Here is an 18,148-nt window from a genome sequence, read left to right as displayed (position 1 = left end):
GAAGATTTCTTCCTGACCGGGATTCGGGCCTTGCAGCATCACTGGCAAAAGTGTGTGAACTTGGAAGGGGACTATGTAGAAAAATAAATTACAAACGTGGACTTTGTAACTTTTTTTCACAGTGAGGCTTAGAACTTTTCAGCCAACCCTCGTAATTCAGTATACAGACAGTAAATACTTCAATAGCCAGATGGCTGACAAACTATTGTCATGTCCAAACATTATGTCTAAACAGTTCCCTTGAGACATTATTTTGGAAGCCTCACCAAATAATCCCCAAGATTTTACATACTGTGACAAAAACAAATAGCCATAGCCATTGGCACAAACATGTAAAGCATTCACATTTGGATGGGGCTGCTTTATTGAGGATCGACTTCTGACCAAGAAAAACAAATTGCCTGACACGATTAAATTTAACATCACATGGCATATAAATGAACAACAGTCCTGTACTGAATCATTCACAGGGAGTAGAAGCTCAATGTTCCTTCAAGCACCCTCATTTATACATTTTGGTAAATAACATGGACCTACTCACCACCATAGCATTCTGAACCAAATCACACAAAGATGAAATAGCCATTTAATTCATTACCTTCATGACTGACACAAGCGGAAAAAACACCTACATACTCCACAGGATGCATGCCTCTATCACCATTACATACATACAATTACATTTTATCTCAAAACTTCTCTTCACAAGCAGCCAGGTCATCCCCTGATCCTCTGTAGTTGATGCCACACACATTGTGTATTTTCTTCCCTTGAACTTCCACAGGAACGTTGACAAGTGACAATGGGATCAAGCAAAGGACAATGAAGACCATCTGTTTCGGAATGATTATCAATATCATTAACATATTTATCAGATATTATTGGAAGTGTCTTAACTGCCTTTCTTTTAAATGTTGACATTTATCACAGATCAGCCTAGTCCAACACAGCACATGTTTAAACACAATAATCACAAATTCTAATGAACAGTTGCAATCATTTGACAATCACTCTTATGTTTACACCTTCACGTCATTTGTATGCATTCCTGTTTGTAGTATTAACTGCTGTCCCCCAAAAAAGAGTTAATGAACCTTTGTAGCAGAAAATAATGCCATACCATTGTAGCTCACCTCAGAGCCCATATACCGATATATGCAATCATATCAATAAAAACAACACCACCACAGCAAAAGTTGCACTCAGCAATGATATTACAACATTTAATGGAAGATATGTCATCATTACAGGTAGAAACATGCAATTTCAAAAAGAACACATTTAAAGAACCAAATTTGAATTTTGAACTTTTTCAAGTGCAAGTTATAAGTCAAAGAAAGTAGTATAATGACAGAAATAGTCATGGAACCCCATTATGAACTGTGCATGTTGTAATTATCAGTCCAATTCGAAATAGCTGAGTAGCATCCATCCATAAAATACAAAAACAAAATATGAGATGCACACCTTTAGAGTCTCTATAGAAGACATGTAAGCTAACCAATCAATGTGGTCGCTGTGACTTGTTTCTTGTGAGATAGCAGATAGCTCTGAAGCTGATACAATTCAATGGACAAGCAGGCCCTGACAAACCTCACTTGGTAATCAGTCAGGTGAGCTTAAAATCAGAAATCAGAAACTGGTTTGCATGTAAAAATCTTTTAATGAGAAAATGATTCCTTTAAAACCCAGAGGCATGAAAAAACGCAACTATGCAGAGAGCTGGTAACTTCTTAAGAAAAGTGCATGCTTAATAAAGTGGGTTTTCTCAGTGTATTTTTGTTTTTTATGTTGTTTGCTCTGTGTGTGCATGTTTGTGAGTGTGAATGAAAGAGAGACAGATGTATCTCTGTATAGAAACATGATAAAGTAAATATTTACATTCATATGCCGTACTTAACTATTCAGTATCTTCTGTAGCATGGGCATTTCAGACATACAAACAACCAGATAAAGAGAGCAATCTACTTCACCTTTTTATTGCTAGTTTTTAAATGCAGAGAGTGTGTGTTCATTTGTATTTACATGTATGTATCTACACCAATGAAAGAGCACCAAACATAAATTAACATGAGAAGATATATTATATACATAAAATTTACAACATAACAACTCAGTGGTGATTTCAATCATTCTTGCACAACATTCCCGAGAGGCACACTATTCAACAATATGAACAAGTCTTTAACATATCATCATGTTCACATGTGTGTACAACCATGTTAAAATCAACTGTGTCTTCAAAGTAATTGGAATATATCCCCAAGGAACACTAGGGCTGAAACGGTTACCGGCATACTTGAAAACAAACTGCACAAGATAATTAACAGTTCTGCTTCTTCATCACATAAAGAGTTACTGGCCTTTGCACTGAATGCCATATAACAAGTCTTTTTTGCTTAGTCTGTTTTTCACCCTAGAATATTACAGACAGAAACAGTTCCAGTATTCTACCATAGAGCCTGCTAATTAAATTACACAATTACTAAAAACATGCATAACTGGCTACACAGAGGGACATAATACATGTCAAGCCATGGCACTATTGGCAGTCACAAACACTGCATAAAGGTCAAAGGTTAAATAAGGTGTGAGAAATATCCCAAAACACCAGAAAATATAGCATATTTTATTGTCATTCCCCAAAACAATATACTTTACATGTAGTCATGATACATGCATAGCATGTCTGATTATTCTTCTTCAAGATACATAAATAACATTCTGTGGGCAAAGTTTGGATTTAGGAAGTATCAAGTGATTGACGACCCTTCACGAGCAGATATTACTCAGGTCAGCTAAAACAAAAAAGAGTAGTGCTATATTTTTCCAAGATATGTCGTGCACTGCTTCTAGACGAGACTTTTTAATCTATCACTTCAACAACATGTATTCCTGGCTGTCTGGAAAGAAGAAAGCGTCATACCGATTAATAAAAAGGGAAGCGTTAATGATTGTACAAATTACAGACCAGGGCCCACTTGCACAAAACAATCTTAGAGATACAATTAGTGTAAATCCTTAGGATTGTGATCTTAGGAAATATATCAGATTGGATGAAACCCTTTTAGGTCTGAAAATGCACCTATAGCAGGATGAAAACACCCTCATGGAGTATGCAGATTTTGCTTCTTTCTGCCTAAAGTTGTGTAACATGTGAATTGTACAGAGTTGTAATTGTGTAAGAAAAAATACATAAACATATATATCTGATTTCATTTTGCATGTACCAGTCTATCAGCAAAGGTAGGCGAATAGAGCCAACAAGCTGATAACTCATATAATCCAGATTAGTTGAGAAGAAACAACATAATTTAAACTGGCTTAACACTACTGGTTAAATGCACATCAAGTAGACCAGATTGTTCCCGCGCAAAGCTGGATGGTCCGCTTCAAAAACCTTTTTCTTCAGTGTTGGGTGAGCATGGTAATTTCAAAATTATTACAGTTTTATCTCAGTAGGTCAATATATTGACCTGTTTTGAGACAAAACTGTAATAATTAACTCTTAGTTCAACAATACAAATCTTGGCCTGTAATATCATCTTTTAAATTTCAAACTGAAAGAAAATAGGTGATGACACAGTGACAGTAGTATGCTACAAATATAGGCACACTGTTACGTGTAACTAATCACTGAATGATATTTATCATGAATTAAAATAATGTTTTATGTTAAAGATTACAGAGAATGTTCTAAAAGTTACACTCATTATAGAAATTAGGGCTGGGACGGGTCCAAGTTTTATGTCCAAGTACCCTACCCTCTATTTCCCTACCCTATCTGCTTTCACATAATGTTAATTCCTGACAGCAAATATGCATGAAGTGGCAATATATTCTTTGGCTTGGAGGATAAAACTTTTTCAATATCTTAACCTAAGGGCTGTAAGGGCCGTATCTGCATATGTAAGGATAAAAAATATGCTCGATAAGGTAGGAAAAAAATCAGAAAATGTATCAGATACGCACCACAGGGATGGTGTATGGTATTAGAATCATTTACGGATATATTTAACTGAAAAAATATTGCTTTATTGTTCATTGACCTGTTTACACAATAGTAGCAATGTTGTGATGCATATATGAAACTTACTTACACACCATAAAATTCCATTCAGTACTCTAACTTTTCCCAGTACTCTTATATTTAAAAAAAATAAAAGCGTACTTCTCAGGTTGAAGAATTATCTGGAGCCTTGTTTTAACCATGTATTATTTTCAAAAGAAGTGACTAGTTCATACCTAAATCTTTAAAGACAATACAACCCTGTGGTGATAAAAGTGTACTGTTTAACAAATTAGTCACACGATCATAACTGGTCTTGGTACTGAGATGGGTACCTGGTTCTAAATTCTTACCTGCCCATCCCGTGTATCTGGGTTACCCATCCTGGCCCTAATAGAAATCATGTACAAATCTGTGCAAAAGCCAAGCACCATCAATAATGTATGAAACATTTTAACAAAGCCTAAAAGCATGTGATACCCATTTGCACCTCCACCTCAACAAAAAGTTACCTGACAAGTATTTCAAATTGTACTTACCATTTATAGAAAACTGTAATATTTTCTGATATGTTGAACACTATATCTAGGCACACACAAAACGTTTTGTTTCCCATTTTGTTTTGTTTCTCATTCATCGACAACATGTTGCCAAATTTTCTGACAAAAACACAATTACTGGGTGAATGCATGACATGACATGCCTTGCCATGGATTAAAACCAGTGGGTATGATGTTCTAGTTCTGTTGAGTTCCTCACTCTCAAACAACTTTTAGAGGGAAACTAAATGTGGGATGGAAATCCAAAGCAACACAGGTCTCAGATATTTATAAATTTGTTGAAACCAAAAAGATTAGCTGTTGAAAATGCTGGCCTATCATCCATGGACAGTCTTGGTGTGCTGAAACTACTTTTTAGATGTATCACTTGTTATCAGAAGGTGTTTGACTTTGAATCATCCTTGACTATAAAGCCTGTCCCATACTTCTGAGTATTTTTTTCAAGGTGAGTTTAGAAGTTAAACCAAAGGCAAAATACTACATTTTGCCCTTACTCCCAATCAATGCAGATAATACATTTGCAGCATGCAGAATTTCAGCTGGCGAGGTTATTTAGTTTCATTTTAAAATCATACAAAGTTCTGTATTCCTAACCTCACGTCAAGGCACTTAAGCAGTGTCAGAAAGATAACTGAGAAATTTATGAGAAATGTTACACTTTGGATCTTGTGTGTCAAAGTTTGCATCTATGGCAGAGAAATATATACACTTTTCAAAACAAATGGCATAAAAGTGGCACAGTTAACACTTTGCATATTAGTGATATCAGGACAATTTGGTCCTTGTGACCCCCTCAGTAATCTACTTATAAAATCTCTTCATGTATCACATGCCATGGAGAAATAGACATTATCACAATTTCAGACTGGTCACCAACTTTAATTGAAAACTATGCAAACATGCTTTGGTATCCGTTTCAGCCAATGTAAGGTATCATTCAAACACACTCAAAGCAAGTTTCAAATTGATTTGTCTCTCTTAATGAAAATAAATAATCCTCAAAATGTAAGAGCAAAGTGAGGCGCAGTTTGGCTCAATATAAACTGTAAAGGCAACAAAGTCTAGAAGACCTGGGATGATCATTTCAAACACTCCATCTCGTTTCTGACAGCTGTCAAAATCGAAGTTACAGTATCAAGTTGATGAGCCAACAAACACCAATTTGAACTGACTTGCTTTCTCCTATCCACTGTCACAAACTTCTTCAGATGGCAAACCATAGTTATCCATTATGCTCATTCAATCTCGGTCTCAAGGCAGTCCCCTCGTGTAAGGCGGTAGTTGGCAATCTCAGAGATTCCATGATAGTGTACAAACGCTGCTGCCACTACAAATATATGGAAGATTTGGTGGCTCTGAAACTGAAAGCATAAAAGTGTTAATTAAAAGCAGGAATGCATGTTATTCTGCTAATTACATGGAAATGTATCAGTCAAATAAACTTACCACATTTGTATCTGAGCAATTATTCGCATGTTGTTTGCAAGTACTTGGAAAAACAAAACGAAATAACCCCATCACTGTCATCTCCAGAAAACTCAAGGACTACTGTACTCAAGTTTAATTCTTTCAGTTTTAAAACATTGCACACTAATTCAACCTGCATAAATTAGGCCCAATGTGATTCCAGTTGACTGATATCCATATTTTAAGAAATTGGCAACACCTCTGACTTTCTTATAATCATAGTTTTATCACTATGCCCTTCCATTTGGGGAAAATGCTTGCTCTGTGAAGTAAGACTTAGGGTCCATGTTTCCTTTCAGAAAATAAACTTTTTCAGTGATTTTCTTCTCTAACATTCACAATCTTTGCGTTAAGAAGAGTTGAACATAACAGGTAGGATACCCATGCACTGTCTGTCTGATAATCATACTCGTTGACAATGCCGATATGCTATTATGCATGACCATAAATGGGTACCCATGTGGGGAATTGCACCTGGGTCTTCAGCATGATGAGTGAACAATTTAAACAAGGTCACCCCACCACCCAACATTTCTTAGATATAGTGATACTTCATCAAGAACTGTTAATAAATCGATTTTGGTCAGTTTAGTTTACTGCCCTCACTAGTGCTAAGCAAAAGGCTAAAGGAACATGCATTCTGACTGACTGTAGGTAGACTTAAACTAATGGCAAATTTCACTTGAATTTAGGTAAACAAATTTTATCATAACTGTTAATTCCAAGAAAACCTCTTTCACATTTGAGCCAGTAACATTCTTTTTCAGATGTCATGACCCTTAAAAACATCTTTGGATTTTCTCGAGACGATGGCTTCATCCATCACTATCCATCATTAGTGACACTATTAGTGCATCTTTTCCAAAAATTCTAATGTGCATGTTCCTTAAGGGAGCTTGAACTTTTCCATGTCCCATGCAAAAACTGTTGATCTTTCCTTAACATGTAGAGGAAATCTGCTATCATCGGCACTGTTGCAGGGTCATTAGCAATTTCGGATTTCAGGTCTCCCCTGCTGGAATCTTTTCCACTTGAAATCACACAGACTGACTGAAACAGCTCACGATATCTCTCGAGAAAAAACAGCTATTGTGAGGTGTCACTGGATAAATTCTAAAGGTGAAGTTGAATTTTCACACTGCTCTGGATTGCAGTGAAATCATTCTGAGCTCGTTTTAATAGGTTGAGTTGGCATTGAGGCAATGAAATAGATTTCAGCCATTGCCGATTGCCTGCAGGCCCATTTAATTGTTATAATTTCCTTGTTTGCTGAAAAGGTTTGTTGAGTTAAACTTCTTCCAGCATTGCTGGTAATACTAGGATTTTATATTAAATTGATAATTAAGTGATTCACTACCACAAATAACTATCTTTCTTACATTAAATCAGTGGCGCATTCTCAGGCTTTTAGAAGTGTCAAAGCCATTCATCAGGTTTCAAGAAAGTAATATAAATCTTTCTTTCAATCTTTGAACATGAAGCTGATTACTTGTGTGAAACATACCCTGACTTTAATGCCATTTTGTAACATTCATCTCAGCTATTTATTTGGTCTAGAACCAATATTAACTTTTGATTGTAGTTTACAATAATCTTTACCTACAATCACTAGGATAGTTTTGTTCAGGTGGAGCCTGGTACTTTGTCAGCAAATCCCTGGCATTTCTTTTTTCGGTTGTTCGTATTATCAGTGTCCTTTCCTTGAAATAATTTCCAACCCAGGCATCTGGATACTTCATAGATGAAACATCTTTAATCTACTGATAAAGGATTGGTAGCCCTATGCACATTGGTCTCTGACTTAGGCTCACGGCTGGATTTGTAGCCAAGGGCAATCCAAGGCAATCCTCATCCTTCTCCTGGGATTGAACAGATGTGTAGTATTCCGAAGAATATCCAGAATCTGATTGAATATCATAGATCTTGCCAAGTGTAATGTTTCTGGACCATTTTTCTATAGCTCTTTCTTAATCACTACCAGAAATTTCTCACATGCATCAGAACATGGAGAATCAACATATTCCTGTCTGTCAGAGCGTTGATCTGTGTTGACATTAGTTTATCACAGCCATCTTCCGCAAGAAGAGAAAAAATTCCTTCAGTGAAAGAACATGGACAATAATTCTTTGGATTTTTGAAAAAAAATCAATATTAAACCTGTGAAGAACAGTTTCAGGCAAAAAGGTTATAATGTGTCTCTAGTTTCTCTTAAGTGGCCTGACTTCTGAATAATGTTAAGGACATGTGCAAATATTCTGAGGCCTTCCTGTGAATTCCAGGATTTACTCTTTTTATGATGTAATCAATCTTGTCCCTTGTTACTTCATTCCCAGGTGAGGTCTCTTATTTTCTGACAATGTCACTTCTGGTGTTGACATCACTGTGACTTTCTTAAATTGCTGACTTGTTGTTTATCCGATCTTGGTTCTAAACTTAATTGACTATTGGGTACAGAAAGTTATGGTCACATGAGGTAAGTGTTTTATTGAAGATCCAACCAAAATGCCTTACATGTAAGAAGGGGAGCGACATCAACTGAACTACTACAGCTTTCACACAGAACTGAAGAACCATCAAGTTTCATCGTAAACAACATGAACTTCAATTTTGAAGTTATTACAGTAAAACTAAATAACATCCAATGGGAACTCATACACTGAATGGACCTGACAGTGGTACACACTGCAAAGAAGTGTGGTTTTCCAACCTCACTCATGCACAAGCAGTTTGTGGAGGGAGATATCACAAGTGTCTCAAATAGCAATGGATGGCTGACAGTGAAGGGATATCAGTCAGAAATAACAATGTTATACAGGTATGTTATTTGCAGTAATCCTGAATGATATTAGTATATTAAAGTGCAATTATTTTGATAATGCAATCAAATAAAATGTGTTTCTTCAATATGTGTGACACCCTTTCTTGGAAACAATCAATTATCTGTCCTCAGGTTGCAATGCTTATCCCAATCTGCCGCTTGTCTTATAAATCTGGAACCAGCAGCATATTATGTCTAGACAGGACTATGGTCTACATGTAGATGAATGAGCAAATGGCTCATAATAATAATATGATTATACAGAGACTGTCCAACACCTTGTCAGTGGATGCTCTTCCTTGGCACAAACAGCATGTCGTTAAAGACATGATGGCATGACTCACTGCTTTCACTATTGTCTCCACCATGCCTGTGGCTTTGAACCCGAAGTCCATCCATGGTACAACCCTGAACACGTCCAGGGCATCCTGGAAAACAATGCTTTTAAACTTCTCTCGAATAGGCCAATATACAGCCTGAGATGAATTCCAGCCAACAAACCTGACCTTGACTTTTGATAAAACCAATGAAGTTATTTACATCATTGAACTTTCTGTCCCTTTTGACAGCAAGATACAGGAAAAGCATGATAAATATGCAGACCTTGCCTTTAAAATGTCTCGCATCCCAAGTACACTGTCATCAGGCTCCCCATTGTTCTCGGAGCCCTGGGTCTGGTACCTCCTGATCTCTTGGCACAGAACAGAAGTGTGCCCAGGTTTTCCACCGGGAGCACAGCCCTTCTGACAATCTGGGTAATGCAGAAGGCTGCAGTGTTGGGGAGCCTTCATATTCTCCAAAAAGGTTCTTGGTGGGTTTGACTAGGCAGTGTTTCCTGGGAGAAGTCCCATTCGCTGTCTGGGTTGCCTGTAGAGGGGGCGAGGGGCCTAAGCTGATGATGACCGTAACCAGCCTGACTGAGCCAAGATCACCCAAACCCTCTCTGCTGCATTTCATTCTTAATCTGTAAAACATAATAATAATAGTAGTAGTTCCATTTGTATAGCGCTTTTGAACACATCTATGCATTCTCAAAGCGCTTTAGCAAAGACAGTAGTTGAACAGATAGGTTTTCAGATGGGCTTTGAATGATGGAAGAGAGTTTTTTAATGAGTCAGGGAGCTGATTCCATTTGACAGCTGCTGTCACACTGAAAGATCTGCCTCCAAATGTTTTCATCTCAAATCGGAGTTGCTTTGAACTGGACTGGAGGCATCTAGCTAACTGGTACTTTGTTAAGAGTTCACATAGATACTCAGGAGCAGTTCTGTGAACAGCATGAGCATGAATGGACAACCAGTGCAGGGATTTTAAGATCGCGTTTATGTCAGTGGACTGAGGTGACACAGGAACCATACGAGCAGTTATATTTTGAATTCTCTGGAGGCGGTTAATGCTTGACTGTGTAGATTCAGCAAAGAAACTGTTGCAATAATCCAGCCAGGACAGGGTGAAGGATCTTGCTAAAGTTGCTGCAGTGTCTTGAGGCGATGACGTATACTGCCTATGTTCCGCAGATGTTAGCTGCATACTCTACAGAGTTCTGATACTCATCAGTCCATCGAAAGATCTGACGGAAGATATACTCCCAGATTCTTCACGGATCCATAATGTGGGACTGTGATGTCACATACTGGGATGTCAGTCACATCTAGTTTCTGGAGTCTCTGTCTTGGTCCAATGAAGATGGCTTCCGTCTTGCTCTCATTTATCTTCAGCACTTTGGCTGTCATCCATGTTTTGACATCAGCTGTGTAAGTTGCCATTTTTGCAAGAGATGAATGTTTGACACCAAGAAAAGCACTGTTTATCAACTGGGAGTATCTGTGTAGAAATGGTGTGGCACTTCATGGCTATTGAGAAGCTCTCCCAGTGGTGCAGTATATAATTTGAACAGTACTGATCCCAAAACAGAACCCATGCCAAACATACATCAATCCGTGACGATTATGTGTTTTTGATGATAACACTCTGGGACCGATCTGACAGGTAGGACGAGAACCAATCAAGGACACATCCCAACAGGCTATACTGCTTCTCAAGACTACACTTTAGAATCTCATGGTCGATTAACATTCTTAACGAATTGACTGGCACGGGAGCAGCAACCTGGCACTGGAAATACCTTAACCATCTCTGAAGGTGTATTCAGTTATAGGATCGTGGCCATGATTTGCATATACAGTCAAACCCCATTGTGTGAAACTCATCGGGTCCAAGGGGAAAGTTCGACTTATCCGAGTGTTCGACACATCCGTCAGCATTGAAAAGACCAAGAACCAACACGACCACGGTGCTTAACACATCGTTATTTATACCAAATTCAGTTGCAATTTCTGCTTTGGATTTTCCACCCGACTCAACAGCTATGACAGCCTCGTATTTTGTCTCTATTGTCTTCACAGATAATTTTCGCCTTTTAGGTGTAACAAGCGATCCAGTTATCCCCCCGGGCTGAGCGGGTCCTTCGCTGAATTGCTCTGCCATGTTACTAACCGTACTGGTTAAAAAAATTGATCCTACACCTTAAATACTAAACCAAAACCAAAACATCAATTTAGATAATCCAACTCCGTTTTCCTCACTTCTCATTTTGTATTTTCAAGGAAATCACATGACCGCTAACATAGACTGTCACATGACAACAACATGCGCCATTGTTTGTTTAGAGATATCCTGTCGGTCCGTGATCAACGTGTCACTGGTAACAACTTAATTATGGTTAACTGTTTGAGTAAAGTTCAGTTGGTAAGTGTGCTGACAATGTGTGTATAGATGCGTAGTTAAACATGTCACTTGATTGTTGAGTCCGTTAATCTCTACTTTTGATCTTTAGGTAGCACGTTTATGAGGATGACTTCCGACTGTGCGACTGAAGATTTCAGTTGCAACAACCAGCTTTGACAGTTCGAGACAAAAGGGTACTTGTTAGAGCCTTTGGGGACCCTAAAATGAGTTCGACACAACCAGGAATTCGACACATCTAGTTCGACACATCCGAGAATTCGTCTCAAACGAGTTCGAGACAATGGGGTTCGACTATTCTGAAACTGACACCCAGTTTCACACCATAATCTGTTGGATATCAAACTGCCTCCAGCACTGAATCATCTAGTCAGTAGAAATACGCATTGTCCTTGGACGGTCAAGACATATGCGCTTGACCATGTCACTTCCCAACATATGCATAAAACTAATACTTAGCACACTACCTTTACCTCTTCTATAACTTATAATAAACCCAAAGCTCCTCTAACAGCAAGTATTTTTTGTGCAATGTGATTGATCAAGGGCAGTTAACTGACTGGTAACCAAGGGCAATTCTACTGCAAATGTTGAAGTGACATATTATAGGTTCTGAGTTACAGAAGCGATAATAGAAGTTGTTATATGTTGTGGTTTAATTAGAAAGATATAATTTGAAAAGTAAAATTGATTTTATGTACTTATCCTGACTCATGCTTATTATGATCATTTCCTTCTTCTACTACTTAAAATGTACTACAATGGCAACATTTTCAAATTTACTCTTGTGCATAATATTGACTTTCAGATTTCCCTAAGTCAAATCCTAATTACTTTGTCACCAGAAGGCATCCTTCAAAACTATAGATAACAACCAAAAATGATGACTTTGACTCAATTATGGACAATTCTATCCATAATTGAGTCAATTCTGGTGACAGCAGCTATCTTGGAAGTCAGTGTTGGCTCAAGAGAGGGTTTTGGAGTGTTTTGACTCATCAAATTCAGTGAGGACCCCCTCTATTTTACATCTGCCCATCTATTTAACATTGGAGGGGGTCCAGAAACATTATTTTCATCAATTTAGACCCACTCATCCATTTTTACCCATAATGCACAGTTGGATTTTGGTTGACGTTTTTTCCTGTTATGAAACATACCTTGTAGGAGATAACATCACAAAGAAACCTTTCATTATAATTTCTTTGAGGTTACCTGAAATGTTGACCAGGCTTCACACACACACAGACAAAAGAGAAATCATCATCTGCTGTGCAGAAGAAACTGTCAGCATGCAGGAGTGAGTGAGGGAATTTAGTTTTGCGCCACACTCAGCAATATTCCAGCTATATGGCAGCAGTCTGTAAATAATCAAGTTTGGACCAGACAATCCAGTGATCAACAACATGAGCATCGATCTGTGCAATTGGGAACCGATGACATGCGTCAACCAAGTCAGCGAGCCTGACCACCCGATCCCGTTAGTTGCCTCTTAGTCGCCTTTTATGGCAAGCATGGGTTGCTGAAGGCCTATTCTACCCCGGGACCTTCACGGGTATCAGCATCCAGGAGCTCATTGGAGGTCAGAGGTCTTTTAATGAAGACATCGTGCTTCCTGCCGAAGCAAACGTTTTTGATGATCTGCTGGGTTTGCTGCCTGAAGTTAAAGCTACTAGTAAATCATCATAGTGTCTGTGGCAATGTTGTCAGCTCATGACCTCATTTGCAGACCACCCATCAGCAACGCAGACATCAGGTACTAAAGACAGCAGCAGTGTAACCTCATCACAGCTGCAAGGAAGTTTAGAGGAAGGTTTGGCATCTACTCTGCATCAGTTCCAGCCTACTAGGCACAACTTTGACCCCTTGGTGTTCATGAAGCAGTTCACTGAACAGATCATGTCTATGACTCCACAGCAGAACTCTACAGTCAACGTTTGAGACTTAACTCATGAGAAATTGATGCCCACATCTCACCTTACCTTACCTTACAGATGAAGACAAACGCCACGATCTGAGAAGATCTTCACAGACAGAAGACTCTGCTGTCTTGAAACATAGAGTCTCCACCAACTTCCTGGGATCTGCTACAGTTCATGAACAGGGTTCGATCTTTACGCTCGCCCGCACGCCGGTGGCGAATAAATGTTTTGTCGGGCGAATGGAAATATAACTGCAGTAGTCCGGCGGACTACTTGGGTTTTTTCAGTGGTTACTATTATTCATCAGGTACTGGAATTGAGATCATGCATTTTCTACTCAAATCACCAGACTAATGAATCTCTATCGTTGCAAAACTCAAAAGTTAACATATGCATCGTGTCGCTTCTTTCAAATCATGTTATCGCTCCTTTGCTTTACCACACGGTATAGGTTGGAAAGAGTTACACGGCTTACAATTTTAGTTATCCCTTTCCATTTCTTCAGTTCTTCACAGCTGGCCCTGATAGTGAATAAATATCTGACAAATCACAGCCTCGCACACGCCTCTCATAACATATGGCAAATTCAGTTATACATTTCCACATGTTCAGTTCTTTGCTACTGGCCCAGATGGAGTATAAATAATTGGATCATTATTGGTTTCTAATGAAGCATTTCCGCCTGTCTGCTATAAAGATCGTGATTGGTCCAAATCATGCACATGACCTAAAGCTTGAAAGCTTGTAGATTTAGACGCAAGTTTTAGGTAAACTGATGCCAATTAGAACGTTTTACTCAAAACCTTGCCACCTATACGTAAATTATGGAACTTAGTGGACGCATCGTGCATAAGTTACCTGCAATAAAAATGCTTCGTGCACATATTTTAGCATTAGACATCGTCGTCTGAGCGTGAAGTTCGAGATGTCACATGACTTTCACTAAATATTTACGCAATTGCATAAAAAGTAATAAACAGCAGCTTGATATACCATGGTGTAACGTGTTCTCGGGGTAATAGCGCTAAAGATGATCATGAATATTACTGCATATCAGTAGATTATCAAAACTGTAATTCCCTAAATAAATATCACCTAGCCTTTTATAAATTTATTCTTAGAATGTTCTGTCGTCCGCTGGTTTCCAATGCAACATACATTTTGTGTCTTGTCTGCAAGCACAAGCACTAGAAGTGACGTACCATGTTTTTGGGTTACTCATTGTTGAGCAGGGTAACACCCTTGAATGGAAGCGCATGTGATGCATTCTTCTCCACGGAAATCAACAAGTACAACGTATCATTTAAATTAAAAGCCAAGCAAACTGTTAATTTTGTTTTTGATTATTGTACTATTTTTTTTTGTAAAATTTGTTAAAAATAAACATATTTACAGGTAAGTTATTCAATCATTTGCACATTCATTCTTCTTGTCTGCATGGCCCGCCATGCACGAAAAAAATATATGTAAGAGTTGACCAATTCGGTGTTTGAACAATGTTTTGTTTTTTCTATTATGTCGACAACATTCCATTCGAGTCACGTGATATTTATGTTTGGCTTTTCACTTGAGCAGACGATGGTCCGCTTGACAAGTTGCAAGCGTTATTTCAAAAGTTATTATCTCATTTACAAAGGTTTTCAAAGTGCATTATGTTCTATGGTAGATTTTTAGTACTTTGACAGAAATTAAGCCACAACTTCCGTCAAATCTGAACATTTCAAACATTTTGTGTTCCGACTGCGACGGAAGCTTCTGCACACGAGACAGTGTTTACAGGTGGCACTCTCATGTCACTGAACGCAAGAAATTACGGGGAAAACAAATATCCCGAAAACATGGTACGGCATGGTACGTTTGACAACTTTCATGAGTACTGTTGTGTATTTTATTCATTTATTTAGTTTGCTTATTTATTTCCGCCAAACAGTGTTGCTTCAGATTTTGTTTTTTTGTTTTCTTTAGTTTTTTGTTTTGTTTTGGGTTTTTTTGACAACTTTGATGTGGACACGTTGCCAATCCATGAGTTCGATAATCGTGTCTTTCAAATTAAAATAACACTGCAAAGACAAGTTTATAATTCGAATTCCGCCAATAATGTATGACCATCTGAAATGCCATAAGTGGTTTCAGACATTGTGACATTCAGGTTGGTTCCAAAAATTATTCCTATCATTTTGATGTGCATTCTGCCTCCGTTGTCTGGCGACCTGCTATTTTCCGTAGATTAACAAATCAAAAAACGACTTCAGGCGCTCCTGATGTTGATGAACTCAGAAAGATTGAAGCAAGAGCCCATGACCTTCTTTCAGCAGCCCTATCACTAGTGAAGCAATCTTCTGTATCAGATGATTTGTAGACAGTGCCACAATATTAACAATTCAGTGAATAACTTCCATTCCTCAGGACTACTTATTTTGTGTCTGGGCTAGTGACAGTTGAACTACCCCGGAGGGCCAGTGGCCATTTTAAGTTTAGTTCTAACCCTGATGAATGGGCATCCATGAATCCTCATCATTCCAGAATGTCAAGCAGGATGGAATCCCCACCGTGATCCAGTCACTCCATTTCCCGCAGCTCACACAGATACTGATCAGTCTACAGATGTGGAGAAACATTTACAAAAAAAAGCATTTGCAGAACAAGCACTCATGGAATGAAGATCATTCATGGAAAGAGAATTCACATGTAGCATTTGCCGAAGGAGGATTATATGCATAAAAAATACACGTGAAGGAACAATTTGCTGGATATTGAAGTCTTAGACAGAACCTTTACGGATGAAGACTTCATCTTCTCTGAAACTGAGGTTACGCCATGGATAGTGAATGGACTGGACTTAGCCGTCCTATCAAAGTAGTCAATCGAAGCTGTTGCCAATAAAAATGACAGATGAAGATTTTGACTCATTCATGATCTCGCAAATGATCCAATCTACTGGATGCCTTTCAAGCCTCAGTGCAGCCTTTGACAAAGAAGCCAGATACCAGAATCAACATGTACTACCCTTTAATGTGAAGAGATTCCCCTCTGCATCACATGGAACCCTTTATGAGAGCGCCAGACTTAGATGCCGTGTTAAAGTTCATCAATGAAACTTGTAACAAGTCCTACAAGATTGAGTGGGTGAGTGAGTTTAGTTTTAAGCTGCACTCAGCAATATTCCAGCTATATGGCGGCGGTCTGTAAACAATCGATCTGGACCAGACAATCCAGTGATCAACAACATGAGCATCGATCTGCGCAATTGGGAACTGATGACATGTCCCAACCAAGTCAGCAAGCCTTACCACCCGATCCTGTTAGTCACTTTTTACGACAAGTATAGTCGCCTTTTATGGCAAGCATGGGTTGCTGAAGGCCTATTCTACCCTGGGACCTTCACGGGTCTTAAGGTGATGAAAGTGCCAGAAGATCAGCAAAAGAAATTGAAAGTATCAGCTTGGGATCTCAACATAGTCCTACAGCATCTCATAATAGATGAGGCACAAGAGCAAGCAACCTCCAAGCTACTCGTACAGAAGACTCTGACCCTTCTCGCCTCAGGTGGCAGCTCAGATGTCTGAAACACATGCGCTGGACTTTGGACGAACTTGATTCAGCACGAGAAACAAAATTGTAGTCCATCAGGGACTAGTAAAAGTAGAATCAGTTACCTGGCCAACCAGACAGACAGTTCCATATACCAGCGCTATCTACAATCCTTGGACCAGAGGACACCATAGACTTACCATTGTGTCCAATGAGATCATTACAGATATATCTGCAAAGGACTAAAACAAGGATAGTGTAATTCAAGACCCTGTTCATCTCATTGTCTACAGAGACGTCTACAGAGGTCTCAAGAATGACAATATCGTTTTGGATGAGAGCCATTACATTAAGGACCTACAAAGCAGCAACCTCCACGAGCATCCAACCCACACAAAATCAGGAAATCCAAACTCTGACATCCACACTTGCTCTGCATGGGCACTGATCTACAGTGATAATGGAGGGCTGCTTTTGGAAGTCAGATATGGTGTTTCCCGACCACTACCTCAGAGACATCACCATCGAAGTTGTCACCAGCGTTCATCAATTTAGCACCACAACTAACAGTTCCACAAAGAGGCCAAGTTGAAATCTCTTTTTCTATCATATGACTTGTTGATAACCTTCAACTCTGTACCCAGGAAGACACTCGCATGTGAAAGGATTGCAACTGCTCTCATAAAGAAGATATCATAACCCATGAGTTGCTAGTAGGGAAACTTATAGGAAAAATCAAGAGATTCACCTGTCTGACAAGTGCCATTGTAACAACCCCTCTCAACAAAAGGTGACAAAAGACAGCCATAGATCCACCAAAATAGCCTGACCTACCACCAAATCCATCGGATTCTAGAAGCATAATAAGCATATGCTTGTACCAGGATAAAGAAAATATTTGTAAGCAAAATTGATATCTTATACTTATCCTGACTCATAATGTCAAGCTCTCCCAATCTTCCTACCAAGGGTACTATGGATTTCCCAGAAGATCCTTGGGTCAGGCATATTCAGGAAAGAGTGACAAGCACGGTTGGTCATGTTACTGTTTTGGAAAGTATTAAAGGGAAGCAAGTCGTGGGTGAGTGAACTTCAT

At 38.7% G+C, this 18,148-nt stretch overlaps 1 protein-coding gene across 2 annotated transcripts in view; it reads right to left on the bottom strand.

Moving 5' to 3' along the window:
• Nucleotides 1-1,776: 1,776 nt before the first annotated feature.
• LOC137295553 (adiponectin receptor protein-like) overlaps nucleotides 1,777-18,148 on the bottom strand; it is a 66,262-nt gene continuing 49,890 nt past the window's right edge. For both annotated transcript variants that reach the window (XM_067826942.1, XM_067826943.1), the window contains one exon: nucleotides 1,777-5,930. In XM_067826942.1, the coding sequence (XP_067683043.1) occupies nucleotides 5,805-5,930 (126 nt within the window). In that variant the 3' untranslated portion in view covers nucleotides 1,777-5,804. The remainder of the gene's footprint in view (nucleotides 5,931-18,148) is intronic.

This window comes from Haliotis asinina, chromosome 9, assembly GCF_037392515.1.
Source record: "Haliotis asinina isolate JCU_RB_2024 chromosome 9, JCU_Hal_asi_v2, whole genome shotgun sequence".
Lineage (NCBI taxonomy): Eukaryota > Metazoa > Mollusca > Gastropoda > Lepetellida > Haliotidae > Haliotis > Haliotis asinina.
The sequence above is the reverse complement of the archived record's forward strand: the minus strand, read 5'-3'. Positions and strand labels throughout refer to the sequence as shown.